The 23,391-nt window shown below is 38.0% G+C and overlaps 1 protein-coding gene across 7 annotated transcripts in view; it reads left to right on the forward strand.

Moving 5' to 3' along the window:
• Positions 1-23,391, forward strand: part of ARHGAP8 (Rho GTPase activating protein 8) — an 83,212-nt gene that overhangs the window by 17,430 nt on the left and 42,391 nt on the right. For 2 of the 7 annotated variants that reach the window (XM_054202323.1, XM_054202343.1), the window contains exons 2-5: positions 5,418-5,529; positions 8,731-8,868; positions 17,721-17,808; positions 20,523-20,654. In XM_054202323.1, the coding sequence (XP_054058298.1) occupies positions 5,493-5,529; positions 8,731-8,868; positions 17,721-17,808; positions 20,523-20,654 (395 nt within the window). In that variant the 5' untranslated portion in view covers positions 5,418-5,492. Of the gene's footprint in view, positions 1-2,314; positions 3,282-5,417; positions 5,530-6,075; positions 6,190-6,419; positions 8,209-8,730; positions 8,869-17,720; positions 17,809-20,522; positions 20,655-23,391 lie in introns of those variants that run through there. The other 5 variants (XM_054202362.1, XM_054202332.1, XM_054202372.1 and 2 more) reach the window with 5 other exon arrangements.

A 23,391-nucleotide genomic window follows, 5' to 3' on the forward strand; every position in this document is an offset into this window, starting at 1 on the left:
GCTTTGCCTGCTGCCTGCAAAGCCTGGCTGTGCAACTGGCCTCCTTGCAGGGTATGGGAGTCCAGGCTGTAGGGTCAATCTGTGCTGGCTCTCAGGGTGGAAGGAGAAGTCATTGCAGCAATGAGGAGACTGCGCCTTTGGTTTCATCCACCTACTTCTTGTTTTTTGTTTGGTGGGTTGTATTTTGGGTTTGGGTTGGTTTTTTTTTTGCTTACGCGCGTCCCTTTTCTGTTCTGGTCAATATGATACAGTTGGGTGTTTACATCACACATCTAAACATCTCTATCACAGAGTATAGGCCTGACTTTAGGGCCCTATATGTTCTCTGAAAGATGCAATCTGCTGTCAGATATAACAGAGAAGCGCGCCTGTAGGTTATAGGCTCCCTCTTCCTTCATCCCTTGGTGCTGGCTGAAGGTTACAGCAGCAAACAGGGCTGTACCACATCTCCTCCCTACCTGAGCCTCTAAGTGTGCAGCAGTAGCAGTGCATTGACCGCTGTCATAGAATCGTAGAATGGTTCGGGTTGGAAGGGACCTTACAGATCATCTAGTTCCAACTCCCCTGCCATGGGCAGGGACACCTCCCACTAGACCAGGCTGCTCAAAGGGCCATCCAGCCTGGCCTTGAACACTTCCAGGGATGGGGCATCCACAGCTTCCCTGGGCAACCTGTTCCAGTGTCTCACCACCCTCACAGTAAAGAATTTCTTCATAATATCTAATATAAATCTCCCCTCTTTCAGTTTAAAACCGTTACCCCTCGTCCTATCACAGTCACGATGCTAGGAAGGCAAATGAGGCACCATCTTTTGCAGGAAAAGTGGTGGGGTTTTGTTTGGTGTGCGTGTGTGTCGTCCCCCTCCTTGGGAAACACTATACCAAATGCCCCCAGTAGTTTTGTGGACTCTGGGTCCTGTGTGTAAACCTTTGCTACTTGTTTGGTTCCATATAAACAACTGCCTGACACAAAGAAAGAAGAGAAGCAAAAGAGAGTAGAGGGAGAGAGAGAGGAAAGACGGTAGCCGAGAAGTGTTAGTATGGCAGCTATTGATTTAAAAAAAAAAAATTGGTGCGGCAGCTGGGGCAGGGAGCTGGCTGGAGGGAAAGGCTGATGTGTGAAGAGGCAGTGAGGGAACGCTGCCATCAACTGTACTACTTGCTTGGGTGTACAGCTGCTCTGCTGCTGAACCAGTTTCTTTTTTTAAAAACTAATCCATGCATTGTGTATGTGAAAATACATGAATCCTCTTGATTTTATTTATTTTGTCCCCCAAATCGGTCTAGGTTGTGGCAGACCAACCCTCTGAATAGGAAGGCAGACTTTTGACATTAGCTGAACTAGACCCAAATCAGTCCTTAAAATAAAGGAGGCCCGATTTTGGTGATTTTCACCAACATATTGCCAGCAAAGAATAGTAGGTTGATAAAGCATATAAAAATAAATTATGTCAAATAACTTGAAACAAACTGATAATGAAGAACACAGTCTTTGGGTTTGGTAGTGTGGGAAATACATGGAGGAAAATTATTCAGTGCAGAAGGCCTATGGGAAGAAAAGCAGGATGCTTTGAATACACTTTTCAGGAGTATATTATGCACTCAGTTCATGCGTTGTTGCGTTTATAAATTCCATAGCAAAGTTCCTGCAGTATTATGAATAATAAAATAAACTTCTGAAACCACTTTACCTGGTTTTGTAGACGATACCGCTTAGCAAATACGGGGTGTACTTAGAATTCTCATCCTATCAAAATGTAAATTGCAGACTGATGTTACACTGTGAGCTGTGTCACACCTTTTAAATGTAACAAAGAATATCAGTGGAAGGCAAGAACATTCGGGGGGGAGGAAAAAAAGAAGAGAAACCACGCTATTTAAATTTGAAGAAGAACATATCTGACAGCTGAGTGAACAAAAAGAATAGGCATCAAAGATGTCTGCGCCTTGACAAATGTTGGGAGGAATCCCTCGCTTTTGTTTGGACTATCTGTAGATGCGAGTTCATTATCAAGCAGTTCTGTGTGCGTGGTTGCCTTTATTTTCGATAAAGTAATGTTCTTTTAGGGCTGTCAGTAAGTAATAACCTTGCCTGTGGAGGGATATAGGATGTGGTATTTTTGTAAAATACTTCCAGATTTCTTTTATTAATAAAAAGCTTGTCTGGCTCTTTTGAGGGCTTTTTTTACTGCTTTTTTTTGGTGGGGTGAGGGGGGAAGGCACTAAATCTGACAGTTTACTAGAAACGATGATACGTGGCATGGAACGCTATTAAGGAGATTATGTTATCTCCTAGGAACAGAGAATGCTGCGGTCAACGGGAAATCAATTTCCGAGGGTGCTACAGTAAATTTGTCTTGTAACTGGAAACTTTCTAATTGCTGCCCCAAGGGAACAGTAAGCTGAAAACCAGGCAGATGGTTTCTTCCCCATTTCCCTTATTCTTTGATTCCGTCTAAATTATTTCTAGCTTTCTAGTAACTTTGTGTGTTAAACGTCTGCAAATGTTTTAACGCTATCATAGTTGCTCTCACTTGTACAGTAACTTTGCTGTTCAAAAGCCAGATGTTTTTCAGCAGGTTTTGGGAGAGATTTAAATTTTTCCTCTTTAGATTGAGATGCTACTTCTCACTATAGAGTTAGCAATTAGTATGAAGGAGAAATTGTTTTTTATTCCATGCTATGCAGCAGGAGGATTGTATTTTTTTTACTTCAAGTGTGAGCTCAAGGAGATGGCTTTTTTCGCTGTTCCGTCAATTCATTGAGACTTCCATTACTCACGTCATCTGAAAAGCATTCTAGTGTCAAAGATATAGCCTCGTTTTTATGACTTATGATTTTATTTATGATTTACGGTAAAAATTCAATAGGATGGCAAGGCCTTGTACAAATAGGTACTTTAGAAGGAAGCTGGAGCCCCATTTCCTTATCAGAGCTTTGGGAAATATTTGATTGGGATGAAGTCTATGAAGATCAGATATATTTAATATTGGCTTTCTTTGTTCTGACAGTTTGGCTGAATGCAGGTGATAGTCTATGAAAACAGAATTGGAAAACGTAACAGAAAAATAAGTCACAGAGATCTTATTGTGGTCAAGTTCCAGCTTCATCAAAGAGCGGAAAGACATGCTTGAAATAGTTGAGTCGAAGATTAAGAGGTGTGAATACAAATGTGAGCTGTAGGTTGAATTCGGAGCCTGTTGAAGACCTCTCCATATCATTACATTCGTACAAGATGTAAACGTTTTGTTTAGGAAAAAAAGTTGGGAGGAAATTGTTCAGGTAAGATAGAAAAAGTCAGCTTTCCCTTTTTTTTTTCAACTACACTTTGCTTCAAAAACATTTTTAAATTTTGTTTATTCAAAGTAGATACTTATGTACCATTTACTCCTGGCCATCGCAGGTATACATGATCGGATAATATACCAAGTACTTATGAGCAAACTATGTCAATTACTAAATAATCTATACTACCTGCAACAAATTAGTTGTTAAAAAAACATGCATTATCACACTAGTTGCTAATTGTTAATTTTAGAGATGTCTGAATACCACTCAGAACAATAATAAACAAATTAATTACTGTTTGGAATATCAATCACTAAGTGTTGGGGGGTTTTGCATCATAATTTAAAAACAACAATGGAATTATCATTTTGAATACCATGTGGTAAAGTTAACATGAACTGAAATATATCTGGCCCAGAATTGCTTTAATTTGTTTTAGAAAATTGTTGCTTAGTGAGAAATTGCATAATTTTCTCTTTTGAACTTAATGGGACTTTCCTCTGTAGGTACTTTTTAACTTCAGAGTTTCTTGTAAGTGGAGATAATAATTTTCAACAAGAAACAAATCAGATTGTTATAAAATAGTTGGTAAAGCATTTGAAAACCTTCGAAATGGTAGAACTGTGTTTATATTTTATCTGTGATGCAGCAAGTTACGGAAATGCATGGTTGCCATTGGTGATAATTAATGTAAAATGTAAGTAATGTGAAATGTTTTGAAAATTTGTAGAAAACCTTCATTAGCCATCAGAAGCTATTTTAATATTAAGATGGTTAGCAGGTACTTGTTTTACTGTAGTACCTGGGAGCTGTAGTCATATGCTAGGATGCAGATTTGTTTTGCCTGTATAAATTGAAACTCAAAGTATAAGACTGTGTTAGCTGGTTAGAGCCTGGCTCTAGTTCACACATGTAGTACCTGTGGTCACTGTAATGACTAATTCCTCCTCAGAAAAATAGGTAGACATCTGCTTATAATTAGACGGATGTTTACATGCTTTGTTGATGTGCATTTTACTTCTAGAAAACTTTTATATATCTCTTCTCTGGTTAAAAAAAAGAAAAAAAAGGATAGTATCTAGCTTTCAGTCTTGTGGGTCTGGAATAAACCTACTTAACTTACTTAAGCTTTGGGATGTGCAGGGTGGGCAGCAGGAAGCAGGCAGAGTGTCTGGTCTTGTTTGATTTTGGTCCAAAATAATTTCCCAGTATCAGTGCTTTGAAGTAGCAATACAGTATCTAACCTCTTGGCAGGGAAGAATATGCTTGTATATGCCTTTTCTCAAGAATGAAGCCATAAATGTCCCTGTTTTCTTTTTATTTAACGTGCTTCGATGAAACCAAACTGGTATGAAACAGTAGTTTTAAATTAAATTAAAAGGAGAGTATGAAAAACTCAATTTATTTCTCACCTCCACACCCGAGACTGGACTTTTAGTTTAAGGGAATTACTGCTATTGCTGCTTGGAGAAACAGATCTAAATAGTATTCTTCACTCCTGTTGCTCGCTTTGGGTGTGTTAGTATTCTGTTTACAAAGCACTCCACAGAGTGTTTGACAAAGAGAAGTGATCACGCACAGGAAGTGCTGTTTTTTCATTTTTTTATATGTTAATGCTCACTTGAAATTTTCATGAAGCTCTTTCATGTGAAATGTGCAGTGTAAAACGTTTCCTGTAATAAGACTTAAAACTGCTATAGAATAAGTGATTTTTTTGGGAGGGTATAGAGTGTATGTCTTCTTCATCAGGGAAATAAAATTAAGATAAAATTAAGGTGCAGGCTGTTTCTGTAAGTGAATTAATCTGCAATTCTGATGTTTATCATTACAAATGTGTAATATGTAGGTATTTTTAAAAAGAACCGCCGCTTCCTTAGTAAAGCCAGATCAGTTTGTTGAAAGTGTTGTTATTGTACATAACTTTTCTTTTTTGGGCTGGGGCTGCTGCTTTAAAATAGTTCTGTAGTAGTCTGTGTTGTAAGAACATGGTGCCCAAATGAAGATAAGCTGGTTCCTCAGCAATAGTTGGTCAGTAGGATTTAGGGGGTGGGGGTTGTTTTCTTTTTATATCTGTATAGTATGTAAAATATGCCACATTGTGATGACAGCTACTATTGTTTATTTTTGTAGGATTGGCCCAAGGACCGTTTCATCCTGCAGGAATCAGTTAGCAAGATCTGCATAGGCTTATTCCTAAGGGGAAACATGTCTGAGATTGACTATGAGAAGTTAGCTGAAATAGGTAAATATTTTTTATTATACTTCAAATGGCATCTGTGTAGAGTTACAGGTGATTTAATAGAGCATCTTCAGTAAGTGAGAGGCTTCACCAACGTTTTGTAATACTTTTTGGAGCAATCCAATATAAGTTACAGCCACTGTCCCGATGTGTACCCTATTAAAGCCATTAGGGTTGAAGGTTAGTTTAATACATGCAGCTTTTATGAATTATTGGTAGATGTTCCTAGTGCAGTTCTAGGCTATTGGAATATCACCATCATCACATATTGTGGCACAAATGGGAGTCATTACTCCAAAGAGACAAGTATTGAATGAGCATAGAGATTGCTGTATTGCATGTTATCTCCAAAGATGTTAGTCGCGCTGAGCAATATGACTATGGCCTCATCATTTTGAAAGATCAGTGTTACATTTTTTTTTTCCTTGAATTTTTGAGCATGCCAGGCTAAATCCCAGGGCAAGACTTTAGAGCTTCAGCAGCAGGTTGGCGCGTGCTCTCTCTCTCTCTCTCTTTTTTTTTTTTTTTATTTTTATTTTTTTTAATCAGGACCTGTTTCCAAATCTACTGATTTGGATCTACAAGCAATTTTCCCTTCAGCCTTGGCGAGCTCTGGATCAGGCCCCTCATGTCTCCCAGCCTGGGTTGAACAGTGATAACACTGTGAGTAGTAACAGATGATCCTCTGCTATGGCTCATGGAGCAGGGCAATAAACTCCTCTATCATTTCCAGGAGAGAAATGGAGCTGAGGCTCAGTTTGGAACAATGAGTCGTCTTTTTTGTTTGCGTTTATTACAAAACATCTCTTGAGCTCCAGTCCTCTTGTTCACAGGTTTAAAAAAAGAAAGAAAAAAAAGGAAAAGAAAAAGAATATAGAAAGAATTATCTTACTAGGTTAGAGTTAACTAGCTTTTCAGTAGATGTTGGGACTTCTTTAGTCCCTGTGAATAGCTCGAATACAAATAGGTGTGTGTATTTACTTTGTTTCTCTAGTCCTTTGCTATCTCTCAAAGCGAGATAGCTTGGTATCTATACTTTGTTTACAAATTCTTACCCTTGCTTTTTAGAAATGTGTCTCTCTTTATGCACAGTACAAAATAATTTTTTACAGAAGGAGTTGGTCTCTGCCTCTCTGTACCAAAGCCTGCAGTTAGCACATTGGTGGTTTCTGTTGTGTTCAACATACGTTTCACTTTTAATAAAGCCTGTTAAGTTTCAGTGGATTCTGGTAAATGGGTCACAGCTCCTGATTTGCATCCTCACAGACTAGCATTTTCTGTTTCTTTTTCTCTCTCCCCTTTGCAACTTTCTGTTACTTTAGGCGGTTACGGTGCTCAGACCTGAAAAACCCCCCTACTAAACAAAATAGCATTTTCCTTGTTCTGGATTTTAACGTGACTTAAATATATAAAAAAGGAAAAAATTGTGAAATCTATATACTGCATTATGTTTGCATTATTCTTCCCAGCTCTTTGAATAAAAACATTATTTAAAGTGAAAGAATACTTTTCCAGTTGTAGTTAGTGTAGCTTTTTATATATGTTACACTTTTAAAGGGTAGAAAAATGCAAATTTTGGAGAGGATAATAAGAACTTAAACTTTTTTGCTTGTATGAGGAGGACTCAAATGGTGTCTATCTAAAAGCAGATATATTATTATTTTTTCCTGTAGGACTGCTGATTTATCTTTTGAGGAGGCTTTAATGTGAATTTGGACATAAAGAAATGTAAAAGTGGTAGACGTGTTCCTGCCTCCTCTTTGTCATTGAGAAGCCCAGTCACTAGTGGCATTTTTCATCCTTGTGAAATGCATTTTTAGTACAAGTCACGTTAAAAATAAAAATGAGACGATAAAGCTTTCATGTGGTTGTTTATAGGATAGAAAGATACTGGGAAACTGTGAGTGGCAAGCATTCAGAAATATTTAGTAAGAGTTTTTCTCTAGCACTTATTAGCTACTGGCACATAAATCTGGCTGAAATCAATATATTCTCTCTGCTGTATTGTGTCTTGCGTGATGGTCAAGTCATATGAAATACACAGATGGTCAGAAGGCAAAATATTCTTGAAGTACTTTTTAAAGTGGCAGTAATCATGTTATAGACAAAACTGTTAATTCTACCTTATTAAAACTTGTATAAGAGATGGATCACATACAGGGGTGGTGCACCTTATCAGAATGTTAATTTTTCTCTTTACATGTGCCTTTTCTTCTCTTAAGCCACCAAGACACCTGTGTGTTCATGTGTCAATAGAATGGTATTACAGTCAGTTTCTAGAAGACATTCATTTGAATAGTGTAGAAACACTAGTGACAGTAATTATCCCAGAATCTGTTCATTTGGGTATGGCTTAGGATCAGCTCTTTTTGAACCTTGGAACAGTTTGGAAAAAAACTTGATAAAAAAACCCCAAAACGAAACCAAAAAACCCTAGAACAAGATCTGTTGACCTCGTGTTTCTTATTTCAGTGCAGAGTAGATTTTAACTCAAGGATCTAGTCCAGAATCTACTGAAGTTGGGGAAAGGATGCCAATTGATTTTACTGGGCTTTTGAGCAGACCTCTACACCTTTGCTTGACCTCTAGCTGGAGTATATGCTGGATGGACATTCAGCCGCCTTGCCTATTGCAACTTCAGAAGGTTAAAGAATTTCAAGGAAACGGGGGATTCTAAGGGAGGTGAGGTGGAGGTTTTTGCCCTTTGTTACCTTTATGCAAAGTATTGAGTCTGCTCTCAGAGAGCGTGCACACTGGGTGTTAATGTGGAGTAGCTGTCAACGCACATGTTAGTGTACTGAAACTGACTTCTCCATTTGGGCAACCTTGAAATAAAAGGCAAGAAGCTGTAGATGGATACAACAAACAGATTGTGGGAGTGTAGGAAATGAGACAACACCAGCAGCCGTGAATAGCAAGGTCACAGCATGCCAGCTGTCTGGTCGTTGTCAAGACTTTTGTGAGAATCACAATAGATATTAATCTTAAGGAGGACATGAAGGTAGCTTTGACGTATTGAGGGGTTGCTTTTCCCACATGGGAAAAAGGGTAAAGAACGAGAAAGTGATTTGAAACTACAATAAGTGGTGATAAAGGCCTGTGTGTTTGTCAAACTGAGCTAAAATTGAACCCTTCAATAATGTATCGGATGTAACAGTTTTTCTCTGTTCATTAGCACATAAGTGTTCTTGCTTGCTCCTTTAGAATTGCAGAAAGATGAAGCAGAAGATATGCAGTCAGAACAGGAAGAAGCATTTGTGCCTCCACCACTCGAGGATCCTGAGCTAAATATCAATCACCCCTATTATGATGTTGCGAGACATGGCATCATCCAGTTAGCAGGTATGTTTGGAAAACGCTATGGCTTTACCTTACGACAACCCTTACCACATTTTTCTTACTGTACTGCTCAAGGTGATGATGCATAGGAATCACGTTGATGCTTTCAGCCTTCATCCTAAAAAGCAGCAGAAGGGTAATACGTGAACTCAGTGCTTTTCTACAGATGAATTATGAGCCAAATATTTGAGTTTAATCTTGCTTTAAAATATAACTGTAGCAATATATTATAATGTAAGGCCTAACTGTGTCTGTAACAGATCTGTATTTTATTTGCGATAAGCTGTTTTGCTTTCTGAATAACCTGAAGTCTTGTGTAGCCACACGTAATCATTTTTCTAGTCTGGCCTGGAAAGGGCGTGCAAATGAAGAGATATGGATTACTGTGTAAAAACTAACAAAATTCAGAAAGGAAACTGTTGTTGTGAATGTTTGTCACCTGACTTTCTGTTGTGACATGGAGAGAAGTTACGGGTACATAGCATATTTGAATATTGGACCATTTAATGTTTACAGTTATTTATTTTTAAACCATTCTGGCAACATGTAAGACATGCAGGCATATTTATGCTATAAAAGCACCTCTTTAAAGTATGCGTTGCATATTCCTTTTGGCTTATTTTTGGCATCAATGTGCATGTTAAAATAGCATTAATAATCACAATCCTGAACTAAAGGAATGTATACACTAAGAAACAAATAGCAGCATTTAACACTGCTCCTCCTAAGGAAGTCTAAGATTGTGTTGTATTGTGCACACTTTTTTACCTCATACTTTAGTGAGCATAGATTATGATTTTTCAGGAAAACTATGAATTCAGGTTATACAATTCAAGCCATAAACAGGATGTCATCCAGATGAATATCAACTTTAGCAAAACCAATCCCCTAGGGAGGTATGATTGCCTAGGGCAGTGAAATCTGTGGTAATTTGACTTTTGACTTAGAGTGGGAGGAGAATTTTACCCATTGTAACTTCTTCTTGACCCTAGTTATAGACAGAATAATAATTACCTTTTACCTTCTTCGAAAGTAACCCCCCAACATAAGACTCAAATCCATAGACAAGGGAATAGCAGATTCACATTCTTGTGATTCAAAAGCTACTACCTGCTAATGCGCTAGGATGTTTCTCACTCAAGCACCAGTTTTGGAATGGGGGAAATACCAAGATACCGAAATTGTTAATGAAACCATTGAAATCAAACTGACAAAGTGTGAAATAGATGTGTTAACAGACACACTGGATGCACCAGAGCCACTATAACTGTCCGCCTAAGAACCTCTTCCATCTGCCGTATTAGGCAGTGCTACATGATAACGCTTTAAAAGAGAACTTGCTCCGTATCAGCGTTTGCTTGAATTAAAGTCAAAACATTAGGTATACTGCTTTAAATTCACTGGTGCAAATGGAGGTACTTGCAAGATGAATCTTGGCTGAAATGTTGTATTCTCTCTGATGGTTTTGTCTTTAATACTGCAGTATTTTGTAGGAAAAAAAGTCCCCTAGCCATTGTTTAAGCTCAGAAAAGAGTGATTTTTAGCTGCCATTTCAGTCAGAAATATATGATGGGGTTTTGCAAGTCTACTGGACAATTTAAACATGAAGCCAGGAGCCGTGCTTCAGAATGCAGTCTGCACCCTCTAAAGCAGCTCTGATGGTGGGATGTAAGAGGAGAATGCAGAGGTGTGCGTATGAATGCAGGACACCGGGAAGGTGAAATGTGATCCAAAGACATGCTTCACCTCCACAAAATGAGACCTCCCTATCCCCACTGTTAACTGGCGTGGAGTCAGGTCTGAATATTTTCTGGATTCAGATGCAAGTGAGGAAAGGATGAGCTCTTCTGATCTCCTTCCCATTTGGAAAAGGCCACTCCCTTTTGAACAAATCACTTTAAAATGATCTGTACCTAGCTTATAATGATTTTAATAATCTCTTTGAATATGACAAAGTATAATTTCAGTGTTTGGAATGGCTGTTCTAAAGCAATTCTGGAAGTTGTTCCTTCAGTTTTAATTCTGTGATTGAAAGACAATGAGACGTATTGTTTGAAATGACTGAAGAAAAAGAATTTAGGTGAAAATATTTGCAGTAATCCAACAGTTAATTTAAAAAACCTCTAAAACTCCTTCTTGCTTCTCACAAATTAAAATGACTTGTACCTGCTTTCCATAACAATAGCTTTGACTATATGCAAAGGAAATTGTCTGAGTTGTATTCATACAGTGTGAAAATACAATTAATTAAATAAGAATAGGGGACATTTTAAAAAGATGTAAGCTTTAATAATTGTTTATTAATTACAGACTGATTTCAGTCGCTAATACCAATATGCAGCTGACTACTCTAAGCATATGTAAATAGAACAGTGCTGCAGTGCTGGTTCTTTTTATTTCTATCTTGAAGGAGAAATTTCAATCTGTTGCCTAAAAAGAAACTCAAGATTATTTTTCTTTGTGGCAAAAAGGAAGGGACATATAAGCATATATGATGCATCAGAGCTTCCTTATTTTCTATAGTTTGCTTCTATAATATGATTGCTGACAACTTTTGGTGGTACCTTTTTTTGAATACGTGCTTACTTAGTAGGACTGTGTCTCTGATGCTTGTGTTTTCATTAACTGCCTGTGACATTCTTCTATGTGTTAGGCAAAACTTTTTAATGAGATAGAAGTCCATCATTGTTTTTAATCTGTATTTCCATTCTTAGCCTTTTATTGCTTTTCTAGTTATGTTTAAAGGTTTCAGGTACCCAGCCTCGGTCTTTGTAGAGACTGAACATATTTTTCTTCATGATCCAGTTGATTTCATACCTGTTTCTGATTTTGAACCAGTGCATTAGACACTGATTGGAGTAGTATTATGTAGATCAGACTGTGAAAGGCGAAGTTGTAATTTAGTTCTTGTAACATGTAAGGAGGAAATGTAATGAATTACCTAATAAGCCTAAGGCACAAGTCCTAATAATTTTCAGTCCACCTCAGTGACAGCTTTGCTACTTCTTGCAGTACCTTCTGGAGCAGATCTCTGGTCTGTAAATTGCAGTGCCACAGGAAAGAATTGGGTTTAAACATTATTTTTTTTCTTAAAATATTTAATTTGTTATTTTTTTTTATTTACAAAGGGTATTCCTGAAATTGGTATCTCTGACATTATTTCATGAGGAGAAAAAAGCAAATCAACTGGAGAGACCTAAGAACTTGGTCACTTTTCAAGAAGAAAGCTGAGGGCTCTGGTTCGTAACCGCTTTGCAGCAGAAGAGCAGATTTTAACGTGGGCTTTGCATTTTACAAAGCATGTCCTAACCATTTGGGTGTTGTCATGTTTTTCTCTCAATTACTATGAGAGGAGCTCCAAAATAAAGGTTGATATCAATGAAAACTATTTCCTGCTCTAGTGAAGAGGGAACTTGCCTGAGTGATAGAAACATGGGTTCAGATCCTTTAGGCAGGAATTGAACTTGGATTTTCCACATTCTGCACCGGTTTTCTTCTTGCTTCTTTCTCCAACTATTTTCTTCTCAGAATATGAAAGGAAATAAATCCTTATATACCACATTCCTTGCTTTGAACATCAACTGTAAGTTCAAAACTGAGTTAATTATATCAAAATATATGGATGTGCTTGTTTGTTGAATCTGAAAAAATATGATGGGTCTGCTTTAGACATCATTTAGTAAAGCAACAGGCTTGCTAAAATAAATGATGGCTCAAAGTGCCGAATTCAAATGTGAATGTGAACTCAATTTTAGGTTTTGGTAACCTGGCAATACATGACGAGTCATTCTATATCCAAATATAACTTATTAAAAAGAAAAACCTAGCACTATTTCCCCTTTACCAAGTAAATGTAAATTATATTCCCTTTCTCTTTGACTATTCTGCTGTTTCTTTGTTTTAAATTTTCTTTTATGCTTTCTGTGAATTATCAAAATATTTAGTTTTCCATCACTGAAAGCAGTTTTGATTTTCAGTGCCCCTTTTAAGACTAGAGCATTGCTCTAGTCCAAAGAGTCAGCCAGAAAGAACTGTACTGACATTAGAGAGGTTGTCTTCAGGAACTCACCCTTATTTCAACTTATTTTCCATACTTTGAGGAGCACAGATGAAATGTAAATAAGTAATTACATAAAAAAGCAACCTGTCCCTTGGCTTTCAGCTGATCTGAAAAAAACGTGCTATTGCAAAGTATTTTTCTTAGACAAAATAAAAAAAGAAAAATTGCTCATGGAGGAATCTTTGATGGGGAATCTTAGGTTTTGGAGGGGAGCGAACAAGGTTTCTGATGTAGGAAATCTGAACGTTCACTTATAGCCATTCCTATTTAAAAAGACACCTGAGCCTGTACTTGATTTTAATTGCAATTTTAGCGCCTTCCAGAATTAACCGGGTGTAGTACAGGTACAATCCTCCGCAGAAAGTTGGTTTCTAAATAAACAGGTGGACATGAGTGGAATCCGGAGGAATGAATGCAAAAAGGGAACTTTGTGAAATCAAAACAAGTTGACTCTTGGAATTTAGAGTTGGTGTCGTTCTCCTTGTTTCCTTGGTGGGTCTTGTCTCTGTCCCAAGGGATAAACATTACAATGAATATCTTAATACTTCATCTTCGAGCTGGCTAATATCTGTTGTAATGTATTTTCATATGATCAGCCGAGGTGATCGATGCCAAGAGAGAGACAACTCAAATTTCTACAGCCAAAGGTATAAGCTTTTCCTGCTAATGTTGAGACTCAGCTGTGTTATCTTGTCTGTATATTTCTTAACTGACTAAAAGTTTGCCTTTATGGATGGGCAGAGACTGATAGCAGACTAGTTGTGGGTGTCTTTACTGTCCATTACTCAGTCAAGCCAAAACACAGTAGTTTCATGATGGCTTTTTTTGCAACCCCATATTTCTCTGAGTAAGAGAAAGTAAAAGGAGGCTTGGAAGCACAGTTTATCTGGCCATTTAATATAGCGTAATTGAGGTTTAGGCTCATTTTCTCTGGTTTAAATTCTACATGAGCAAGCGTTTTCACTGTTGTGGCAAGTCCCCTGGATTTTGACCCTACTTCAACTCCCATTGAAACCAATGGCAAAACTTCTGTTGTCTTTAGGATCTTGCTTTGCTGTAATGTGATAATGACAAGCTTCAGTGAAGTAAAATGGTATTTCACTTTTCACTTATAAAATAGTAATGTTTAGTATCATCAGAACAAAAGCTCTTAAAAAGTCATGCTAAAATTACAGCATTCAAAAGATCTCATTTGCAAACTGGAATGAGCTGTATCATTAGAAAAAAACTTTTCATTTGCAAGAAGCATTTAGGAAGTGCTGTGCCATCCAGTTTCTTAATTAAAAAGCAGAACAATCCCCTTTACCACTTGCCCTTCCCTGTGTCTTACTCTAACTTTTTTTTTTTCTTCCCTACTGCAAAATTTGATACCAAAAGTGATGTATGATTCATGTCTGTGACAGTGAAATCCAGACACGCAAAAAATACTGCAGATAGCTTGTATTTTAATGTGCATAAATCTCATTCTGGACAGTGTGCTTTACACACCCCTCTTTACTCACCGAGCGCAGAGGAGGCGGGTTGGCATCGCCGTGCTGTGCTCCGCTGATAGAGAATCCTGAGGCTGCCCGGGAATGCGTGCAGGTAGCCCTTCAGGTGGAGGGTGAGGGAAGCCTGCTTCTGTTTTGATCAGCACTTCGTGTGTCATGTTAAAATTTGATGTTCTTCAAAACATTATTGATGCCTGTGAAGAAAGGACAGCCTCTTTCCTTTCATTAACTCTCATCACTAATGGGAAGCTGGCACTGCTTTATTTAGTTTTTAATAGAGTTGAGGTTCTCGGTCACCTTTTCTGGTTTGCTCTTGTTGCCTGCGTGGCACTGCGGGGTGGGAGAAGGAGGTGCTCTGCTCTGCCTCAGTTTTTTCTTTCGAGAAAGTTTCTCTGCCTCAGTTTTCCCATTATTGAAACCGGGCAATTATTTTTGTGTTATGTTCTAAGTGTATCTGTTTGCAGTCTTTCTAAAGCCGGTTATTTTTTTTTCTGCCTTTTAATTCAAGCTGTTGAATGTGACCAAGAGTAACAATTAGTGACTCATTTAGTAATTTAACTGGAAACCTTTCATAGATTTATTTTACTCGTAAAAATGATTGTCTCTAGCAAATAAAATATTCTACAGTGCATTGTAACACTGACATTTTTTCACAAACAAGTCATGATTTAGAGAACAATCTTTTATTAATGTTTTAATTTAATTTTAGTACATCATTCATATTAATGCATGTCACATTGTAATGCCTTTATAAGTACTCTGAGAATATAAAATAAGACACTTAAAAATAACTTCAGGAATTAAATTATCGTCTCTTTAAGAACAACATGCAGACATACCTGAGTACATATAATTGTGGTGTTGTGCATATTCTTCCTTTAGTGGTGCTTAAGCGTCTTACTTAACCCAGGGGTCAGAATTTATTTTTAATGTGGGAAGGGGTGTGAGGCCTTGTGGGATGAAAAAACACCTTTGAGAAAGATAATAAAAATAAGCAGTCCGCCAAAAAAGGAGTGGGAGAAAGAACCAGCCAGCAGAGAAAGCTATGTTTTGGAAGTCAAAACTACAGGACTGAAGTGATAATTGCCAAAATTCAAGCTGAGTTATATCTTTAAAGGATGTTAAAGCAAATAGCAAAAGTTTCTTTGTTTTTTTTAAATAAAAAAAAGAGAGAAGTTGTCTTCTGTGAAATAAGAGTGGGGTGGCCATCAGAGATATTCCAGCTATAGCTGTCAAACTAAATTAATACTTCCTGTCGGCTTTCAGTAAAGACAATGATGTTGATATTATTAGGAAGTCTTTTTAAATCCTGTATATGATGTTCATCTGCAACTTATGATCTAACTCGTCACCCGTGTTTAGGAAAGATGCATTCAGATTGGAGCAGGGTAGAGAATAGCTAGGGTGGGGAAAAGATAGAAGGTCTAACTTGTTTACAAACAATAAAATACAAGCTGGGAGGGGATGTGTTTATTGTCTAGAGAGTCATTCAGTATGGCAAATAGTACTGGAGGAGAAGTGCTGCTTCAGCTCACTGATGTCATTGTCGCACAAATAAATTTGGGACAAACTTTCTGTGACTTGTAGACTGGAATTGAGAAAGCAGGTTGCTAGTTGTCAAAGCAGTGATCAGGAGGAGCCAGAAATAGAAAAACCTAACCTTTTTAAGATAGAGCTCAACAATTCAATGGAAGAATTATGTGGTGCAGTTCCTGGTGATAACACAGGCTTAGAACTGATAATGCAGAAGATGTTTCCCAGTCCATGTTCATATGGGAAAAGTCATAAAGCATTAATTTCGCTTCTTCCCTCCCTTTTCTCCTTCTGCGCCTGAAATGAAATGGGTTTAAACAGATGCTGTCCCATCATGACCTCTGTTGAGCAAATCTAGGTAGAAACTGCACAAAGGAGACAAAGGATTTTTTTTCTAACTGTGGAATCTGTCAGGTGAGGACAGCCACCTCTTCCTGACTAGAGTGAAGGAAAGCGTATTACTATCAGTGGTGAGTTTTCATGAAAAATGCATGTTTGCAAAGCTGGGAAGTGTTCTATTTGTTCAGATAAAGTAATTTGAACCAACATCAGTAATACAAATTAGAACAGCTTAAGAAGTGGTCTGAAGTTGTTCTACCCAGTTTTCATAGAAATGCTCATATGATTTTATTTATTCATTAAGTGATTCCATTACAGATTTAACGTCCCCCATTTTACTACTTCTTTTTTATTTGCTTATTCATTACAGCTACTTAATTAGAGGTGGAAGGGGAACAACAGAATTATAGAGAATATCTAAAAAAAAAAACCAATTCTGAAGTGTATTGTACTCCTACTGATATCAAAGCCAAACTTTGATGGCTTAATTGCAATAGAAACAAGTATTAAATATCATTTAGTTTGAACGTTAAAATTAGACCAAGAATGTCTGAAATATGAATTAAGTCTAAACGTTTTCTGGGATATTTTCTGTATTGCTTTAAAAGCAATGATATCTTTCATGTAGATATAAGTTAAAACCTTAACACCTCACCATCTTCAGTGCTGAGTTATCTTCAGTACAAGCATGACTTAACCTCTGCGCCTGGCTTTCCAGACAGTGGAACCTGGGTGTGAGATGGGCATGGCATCAACACCGACCTTGTCTACACAGACAGTGTGGGTGACGCTGTCATGAGTCAAAGAGTAAATGAACTTGAGAGCAGCAATATATGCTTTGTCAGAGGAACTGAGGGATGGACGCTTAGGGCTCTTCAGGTTATGAAAAGCATACTTGTATGCCTTGTTTGTTGCGTTATAAATGTGATTGGAACGTAGCAGTGCTTCTGGAAAAGAGTATCTAAGAAAGCTTGCGTTGGTTAAAAAAATCTGACTTAGATGCATGACAAAGCAAATGTCCAAAGTGCTTGTAGTCAGGGCGGTATTCTGATACATTCTAGAAATAAAGCATGAAGAGTTTGAAAACGGGTCACTTCGAAGACTACTAGCGAAGTCAGGCCTGTTTTCTTCCATGACTGAATGCTGCAGGAGGACTTGAATGTCAGGAGCTGAGAACCACCTTTGAATATGACTTTCTCAGCTTAGCTTCCTCAGTTGCCCAGCAGCTGCTTCATTTCACTGCAGCAGTGGCCAAATCGCTTTCTGTAGGCAACGTGTGATTTGACAGTGAAGTTTCACAGTGTATTTTGAGTAATGATGGGAGACAGAGGAGGCCTCAAATATCAGAAGATACAAGCCATTCTTTCAGATCATTAAGGTCCCATTGCATAAATAAATGAGCGTTGTCTTTACTAAACTGTTCTGTTCACTAGGTGATGACAACTCTGGAAGGAAGGTGATTACCTTCAGTTGCTGCCGTATGCCCCCCTCCCATCAGCTCAATCACACCAGATTGCTGGAGTAAGTTTCTCTCAGTCTCCTGCATGGACTACTTTACATTTTATATGTGAACTTCTATTAGCTTGTTTCCAGGTGAATGAGCTTTCAGTGGGGGAGAAGGAGGAGGCAGGGAGTCAAATGAAAAAAGGACGCAAGACCTACTAGCATTAATATTAAGTAAATGAGATGTGGATGAAACTAACAGAGTTACTTCACCCAGAATCTTGACTAGAAACAGCAATTTACTGTATACTGAAATTAACTTGTTGTCTTGATTTTATTAACGAATTCTGATAGTATTTAAAAAAATGAATTTATGATGAAGACCAATGAAAGAGAAATTCTAGTATTTTAGTGCTCTGTACATATGTCCTCATGAATTGCAGTGTTTGCCTTAATTTGCTATACATTATCTCCTAAATCACTCAAAAAGAGCATTGTTTAGCTATTTACATCTTAGTGGTTTTCCTCTTTTATAACAAAGATCGTTTTACATACAGTATATTATGCTTAACATTTTTATATGTATCTCACTTTGTAATGTTTGGAGTTTTGTGTTAAAAGAGTTTGTGAATATGTATAATCACAACATTCTTCCTTATAAGCTTGCTGCAGCAAGGTACCAGGACATGTTTCTGCCTTGTAGTTTGTCCCTACAAGGAGATCTGTTCTGCTGTGACAGTCCTGTTCTTATTAAGCATTTTAAACCTATTTGGATTTCTTGTACAACCTCCATTGCCAAAATGTTTAAGCACCTTTCAACCGTCAGTAACTACCACCTTTGGAAAGCACCAAAGAGCTGTTATCTCGACTTTTCAGAAACAGAGAGGGATTAGAAAGCAGGTTATTTAAGAGATGTGTTTGAGACCATGTTGCTTCATTTGTATGCTCTTCACACCTTGGGTATTTCCACAGCCTTAAGCCAGGGCTTCCTGTGTAGCACAGAGGGAGTGTTACCGCCTTGGGGGAAGCACCACACCAGTCATTCATAGGAAATGCCAAAGAAAGGAGTGTGACAGACCATATTGCTACCAGGTCTAAGAACCTTTCCTCAGTTCTGCGAGGCGGCACCTTCATGAAACTAGGATTTACAGCCTTTAGACTCTTCTGGACTTGAACACTTACACCTCTTCCTGTGTCTGAGCCCACGTCAAATTCACGTGGAATGTCTGTGCTAAGAGAGAACTGAAGGCAGGTGTCTGAATGTGAAGCTAGCAATGTAACTGTCAAGTGATTTGCTTTTGAGTAGTTCGACCCAGATGTTGAGTTTTGAGGAAAAGCTGTGGAGTAGGCCTGGATTGGTAGGTGTTTCATGATGAAATCACTTAAAGAATTGATTTGGTAAAGCTTTTGTAATGTCCCTGCAATTCTGTTACAGCCTTGGAACAGGTAATCGGCTGTACAAAAATACTGGTTATTTTATGCCCACAAAAGTCTCAATTATTTTTAGAAGTACAGGCTTTCCTGTATGCAATCTACCAAGGAATTTATGTGCTGTAAAATAAAATGTGAGGCACTTTGTCTGTAAGAATATCTATTTAGATATATTTTAATTTCAAACTCCTTTTAAAAAAACCTTCAATGACTGTTACTACTACTTTCTTCATTAAAATACCATTAATACTTAAGTCAGGGATCAAAACAGCATTATACTAATTGCAGTGGCAGTCCTTGTCCCAGCCTATTTGCAGTCTAAGATTTACAGTATGCTGAGGGAATAGGCAGATAAATGAGACTGTGGGAGTACAGTGTAAGAGTGAAGTTATGGGCTTTTCCATGCAAAGGTGGATAGTCGGAGCGGCCTTGATACTTGCAGATAGGTACAGCCTAATAAATGGCACATGGAACTATCTATTTTATTGAATGAAAATTGCTTACATACAATTAAGAGCAATAGCTGGGGCTCTGTTGCAGAATAATAATATAGCATTGAGAATGACATGAGAAAGTTGAAATCTGACACAGCAAGAGATGCGGCCAGATTGTACTCCTACATCATTGCTTTATTTGAATCATTGAGCTGTGTAATAGGGCATATAGTGTTCTCAATTGTAGGAGAAAGGGAAGACAGACGCATCTTAAACTGTACCATAAAAGAATGAACACACAGAAATCTGCTTATAAAACGTGCAGATGGGATAAGTAGTGTAGTTCTTTAAATTAGTTTTAAGGGAAATGATCTATGAATGCAGTCCCCACAATACAAACAAGGGAGGCAAAAATATTCGAGAAGACAGTTTACAGTAACGAGTTGTAATTGGCAGTAATGAGAGCTAATGGATTTTTCAAGAATTTAAAAAGTTTTAAATTGAGAGGAAAACCCAAGATTGATTCTTTATTATTTCAAAAAGTCAAAACGACAGTGTTTTGCTTGGCTAAAAGGAAGGAATTTACAAAGACCAGAAGAAAGCAAAATGTCAGTTAAAATGCATCTTTTTAAAAATTTCTTGGAAAACACAGTCCCATATTGTCTTCATCTTTTAGTGGTTCATAAGCACTGTAGTTTTTGTAACTAAATATGTTCTTTCAAATTTCAGGCTTTGCAGTGATGTGGAATTATTTGCAGCACTGCTGCTAGAGGAAGATGAACTTGTTAGATAAATATGTGGAAGCCAACGTGAATTTGCAGTCACTAGCATTCTGTGCAGAAGTCGCACATTTTGTTTCTCGGTTACTGCTTTAAAAAGCTCATCCAGTAAACTGTCTTAAAACTAAAGTGTTCTCTTTCTCCTTAGGTACTTGAAGTATACTCTGGACCAGTATGTAGAGAATGATTATACGGTTGTCTACTTTCACTATGGCCTGAAGAGTTTGAATAAACCGTCTCTGAAGTGGTTACAAACAGCCTACAAAGAATTTGACAGGAAGTATGTCTCCAAAATATTTGGTTTACTCTTTGGTTGTGTAACGTCTGTAACTGATTTCCATGAAGGAAGTGTATCTTTCCTGATCTGTCTGCAACTAACTGGGTTCATTTTGCCATTGCAAATTCTTGTAATGATATTGTTGCTGTTAGTTCTCTTGTAAGTGTCTTCTGTGCAGTACCTAAGGAATGGCGTGAGTGCTGCAGTGGTTATCCAAAGTTCTAAAAGCCTTGGGAACAAAACCAAGAGCCATTGCCCTTTCTGTGCACTATTTAACAAGATACCTGTGACACCTTATTAGTCATCGTTCTCGATTATCTCTCAGTTGTGTTTGAACCTTTGATTATCTCAGGGCTAGGTTGTATACCAAAAAGGTAAGATTAGTTTTTAATAGTCTGAATCTCTCAACTCTTGCGGCACTCGTTGGTTTTTATATGTAAAGTCCCAAAGGGACCACGGTGCTAGTATATGCTTCACCTTCGGAGTAACAATGACTGCGGCTGATGGCTTCGTGTTTTAGTTGGTTAAGGTGCAGTCAAGGCCAAAGCTCCAAGATAAATAGCATTTTAACAGTGTAAACTAAAGTTCTGATGTTTATTCTCTGAAAATGGACGCTTACCAGTGAAGCGGGAAGTTCCCACTGAAGACAGTTAGTCTTGTTTGCAAATTGTTACTTGATCTACTTGTTTGTAAGTTGGCCTCAAGAGGGCAACATGACTGAAAGCAAAAATACACACGAGTAGCTCTTTCCCGATAGTGAGAGTGTATGTGCATGTGCATTTTGGGGGCATGGATCATACATGTTTGACTTTTTCAATTTTAGAGCTGGAACAAGAAGCAAATCTAATAAACGATGCCATGAAAAAGATTATTGTGTGTTTCTAGACTAGACTGGGATATAAATGCCTGAGCGTTGCACAGGACTGCACGCCCTGCTTTGAAAATTGGAGTTGAGATGTGCACAGCACCTGTCGGTGGTCTAGTGCCAGAGCTCAGACTCTCTTGAATCTCAGCCATTAACCTGCTGACACTCTGAAACCCGCTAAGCAAGAAGACAAGGTTGTGCATAGCAGCCCTCAGAGCTGCAGTGGGAAGCTGTCATCAGAAGCCTCTAACTGCTTCCATGAGATATTGCTCTCCTGTCAGCAACAGACTGACAAAGCTTTTTGGTTTTGCTAGTGGGTTTCTGAGTATGTACATTTGAGCTTCCCAATGACAGTATGCAGTACAATGTATCTGTTTTTTCTGGGATTGGGTAAGGGAGAAGAAAGGGTAAAGGATGTCTTATATTTTGTCTTTGGTGAGAGATTTGGGCTACAATACTGGGTTTTGCTCTGCACTGACAATTCTTGAAAATAAAGCACTGTATGGAGTTGGAAGTCTACCCTACCGTACTGTTTTCCTTCTAGGAGGATCCCAAGCCAAATTTACAATTGTTGTATGGGGAGAGACAGTATGAGGGCAATATCTTCCTCAGTTTTGTTGCCTTCTGACATGTTTACGTCTCAAGTGCACAGAGTCAGTCTCATTTGTGCCAGAAATTCCCCCACCCTGACCCAGAAAGCAGGAGAACCAAAGACGAACAGAGAAGCTGCGCAAAACTAGACAACCGTACACTCATCGTTTTATTCACAGTTGGGACCTCTTAGCGTGCTGTCATTGGGAAGCTCAAAGCAATATTCACAGCCCAACATGTATGATCCACTGTACTAGCCGGGCGGGGGGGGGGGGGGGAAGCACCTTTCAGACTTCCATGTGTGTGTTTTGGGGGTCAAAGGAAAGAGAACAAAGGAGAGCATGAGGGACAATAGTAATTAGGCAGCATCATGAAAGCAAATGTTCAACAGGAATAGTTTCAAAAGAACACATCTTGCTTTGAAGGTTTACAGCAGAGGCTCAGTAAAGTCTTGTGGCCATTTAATTGTAATCTTGGAAACTATGAAGTACGTAAAATTCCACAAAACAACAGCTTATGCCCATTGCTTCAAGGTACAAAACAAACTTAAAATGGAAACTTCAGTAAAGCAACTCAGGTGTTTTGCTTGCAGTGATAGTTGTTTGCTTGTGTATGATAGTGGCTTTGTGAAAACAATGCCTTTTTCATTCAAAGACGTATAGACCCAATTAAAACCCAGGCGGAAAAACTTCTGTAATTGCTGAATTGTTCCCTTTTTACCTCTTACCATAACCAGTTACAAGAAGGTTTTTCTTAGGAGTTCACAATCGTTTTTTCCCATGATCATTGTTTTTCTCACTGCGAATAGTTGGGAGGGGCGCTCCCTACTGGGGAGCAAACTTGGCAAAGTAATAAGCAACAATGTATATATAAAAGCAGAATATTTCATTATGTGTTTCTCAATTTCATTTTGCAATAACGTTGAATGACAGCAGAGTCTTTTTATGCGGCCTGGTTTCCATTTCGGTTTCAGCCTACTAGAATCTATTGTTTAGGTATCACGATATGACAGGGTAGAATCAAGTAATGCTATAATGGAGAAAGGTTTTTGTTTCGTACAAAGGGGACCACCCGATATGAAGCAGTGTGCAGTTGGCTTCACCTTTAGTAGTTACTAGCAAAACAAGACAAAAGTAGTAGTAAAACCAGAAGATTAGGTGTAAATTTTACATCTGAAAATTCAGGTATTTTCTCCAATATGAAACTCCTGTAAGCAGAAAATAAAGGGAGATGAAGGAAAGTAATTTTTTATATCACAGAATTTTTTACAGACTCTCTGTTCTC

Source organism: Rissa tridactyla, chromosome 1 (genome assembly GCF_028500815.1).
Source record: "Rissa tridactyla isolate bRisTri1 chromosome 1, bRisTri1.patW.cur.20221130, whole genome shotgun sequence".
NCBI classification, from domain to species: domain Eukaryota; kingdom Metazoa; phylum Chordata; class Aves; order Charadriiformes; family Laridae; genus Rissa; species Rissa tridactyla.